The sequence below is a fragment of the Bidens hawaiensis genome, unplaced genomic scaffold (genome assembly GCF_021521415.1).
Source record: "Bidens hawaiensis isolate Kalapana, Puna unplaced genomic scaffold, B.hawaiensis_p1.1 tig00033185_1, whole genome shotgun sequence".
In the NCBI taxonomy this organism is placed as follows: Eukaryota; Viridiplantae; Streptophyta; class Magnoliopsida; order Asterales; family Asteraceae; genus Bidens; species Bidens hawaiensis.
The window spans coordinates 1-2,307 of NW_027495682.1; the positions used below are offsets into that span (position 1 = coordinate 1).

At 36.7% G+C, this 2,307-nt stretch overlaps 1 protein-coding gene across 1 annotated transcript; it reads right to left on the reverse strand.

Annotated features, from left to right (window-relative positions):
- Nucleotides 1–168: 168 nt before the first annotated feature.
- On the reverse strand, nucleotides 169–2,072 carry LOC143584581 (uncharacterized). Its single transcript, XM_077066603.1, has 2 exons — nucleotides 1,754–2,072; nucleotides 169–411 (listed from the first exon to the last, which is right to left on the reverse strand). The coding sequence occupies exons 1-2, from the start codon at nucleotides 2,023–2,025 to the stop codon at nucleotides 174–176; spliced, it is 510 nt and encodes a 169-aa protein (XP_076922718.1). The 5' UTR covers nucleotides 2,026–2,072; the 3' UTR covers nucleotides 169–173.
- Nucleotides 2,073–2,307: the final 235 nt, after the last annotated feature.

Here is a 2,307-nt window from a genome sequence, read left to right on the forward strand (position 1 = left end):
CATACACACACACACACATTTGAACTATGCTGCATTATAATTTGTAAGTTCTATCTTCTAGATGTATGCTTCTGCATATTTTGATATTTGGAATCACGCATTATTTGTTCGGGTTACCTATTATGTGAAGAAAAAAAAAACAAGTTCATGTTTTAAGTTAATAACCGATGTTACTAACCATCTTCTGAAGCTCCTTGAAAACTTGAAGCCCCTTCTTTAGCTTTACTTGAAACAGAAGCTTCACCACTTTCTGCACCCTTAGCAGAATCATGTTCAGAAGTGACCTCCTTCTTCGACACCGAACCTGAAACTAATGGATCGGACTCTTCTTGAGCCTTGTACAGAAGTGCACAACCATATTTATAATACGCCCTCACGCATTCAGGCGCAAGCTCGCCATAATGTGCAGCCCTGATCAACAGTAACTCATATTAGAAATGCACAACATTTCAAATATTAATTTACTTTCAACAAATAACATTTTCATCTTCGTGAAGTGAATATGACACTACATACTAAAATCAATAACTCAAACATCGTTTAAAGCTACGAAACCCTAACATGATTTCTAGGTTTCACATGTTCACACTATGCGGTTAATATTGGTGATCTATCAGTGGGGTATCAATTATCGGCCCCCGAGCAAAATATTGGTACTGACAATATAAGCGATATTGACTGATATTTTGGATGCCTTGGTTGATGTGGACTCAGAGAAAGATTTCATGGCTTACGATTAGATCAAGTTTCAAATATTGACACTTTCAAGTTCTGACCTTTGATATTACTATTAATGAGAAAAGATAGGATACAATAATACCTTAACGTACAATAGGTACGCAAATACCATATATTCACGAAATCGATTCATGAAATCACATCCCAATATCTCAGAATCGTCAATACATATCCAATTAATCATTGGTTCACCGAAAAAAACAGTTTTAGATCGTTAATCGATCAATTTTTTACTTTTTTTACGAGACCCGTTTTTGAGCGTTATAGGTTTTTGGTTGAGCGTTTTAGGTTTTCAGCTGAGCGTTTTAGTATTTTGTCCTTTGAGCATCTCGCGTACCTATCGTGCGTTAAGGCATTGTTGTACAGTATCTCGACCCTACTATTAATATTATATATGCTTACATTTTTATACATGTATATATATAAATTCTGTATGATATTGAAATTACCAGTATCCCACCGTAATAACGATAACCGATTACGATTTTTTACCAAATTAACCGCATAGTGTCCGCATAGTGAATTTTGCATTTTATACTACCTCAAACATCGTTTACAGTTACGAAACCCTAACATGATTTCTAGGTTGTCCATATCCCCGCCGTAAATTTATTATTATTTTTTATCTATATGCATAATTATAAATAAAGTAAAATGTATAATTTGAATTCAAATTTAAAATCGAAATTAAAATAAAAAATTCGCATTCGATTACTAAAACGAAATCGAATGATTAAAAATCGAACTCAAACATTCAAATTCAAATGCAAGTCGAACAGAATTTCGAGTTACTCGAGTCCGATTCGAAAACTGACCACCCCTACTGAAACCAATACCTCAAACATCCTTTACGGTTACCAAGCCCTAACATAATTAATAAGTTTCTCAAGTTCACACAATGAAATTGCAAATTGTAATAAAATCAATACCTCAAACACCATTTAGAGTTATGAAACCCTAACATAATTTCTAGGTTTTAGATAACATAATAAATAAAATGAAACCCTAACCTAACCTGATTTCAAGGACACGGCTGAAGCAATCAGTGGCTTCGGCGTAATCCTCTTCTTTGTTAGCCTTAGATCCTCTCTCCAAGAGCTCTTTTGCGTACTCAAGTGACTTTTCTCTTTCTCCGTCGGACGTCAAACCGGATGTTTCCACGACGACGACATTGTCGTTGTTGCAGGAAGACAATGTGGCGTCCAAACCACCGGTGGAAGTGGAACCGATTACGGCGTCAACTGATGGTGGTGCGGGAGTTTGTGAGGTCGGAGATCCGGTAGCCATTGATTAATGGAAATGAAAAGGGTTTCAAATGGCCTTGTGCTTCAAAAACCCTTTGGCGGAAAACTTATTAATATATGCCAAAAGAAACGGGTATGTGCTTCGGGCTGTGTATTTTCTACTTGGTTTATTTTCAAATACCCGTAAAATTTGAAAAAATAAATAGTTAGAGCGTTATGGTGAGGGCATTGGCGCCCCTCGCCCTTCATATGGGCCAACTGATAGAGGTTGGGCGTACTAGCTTGTTGAGAGAGGGAGATGACGGGTAGCGCCATGAGTGTGTTG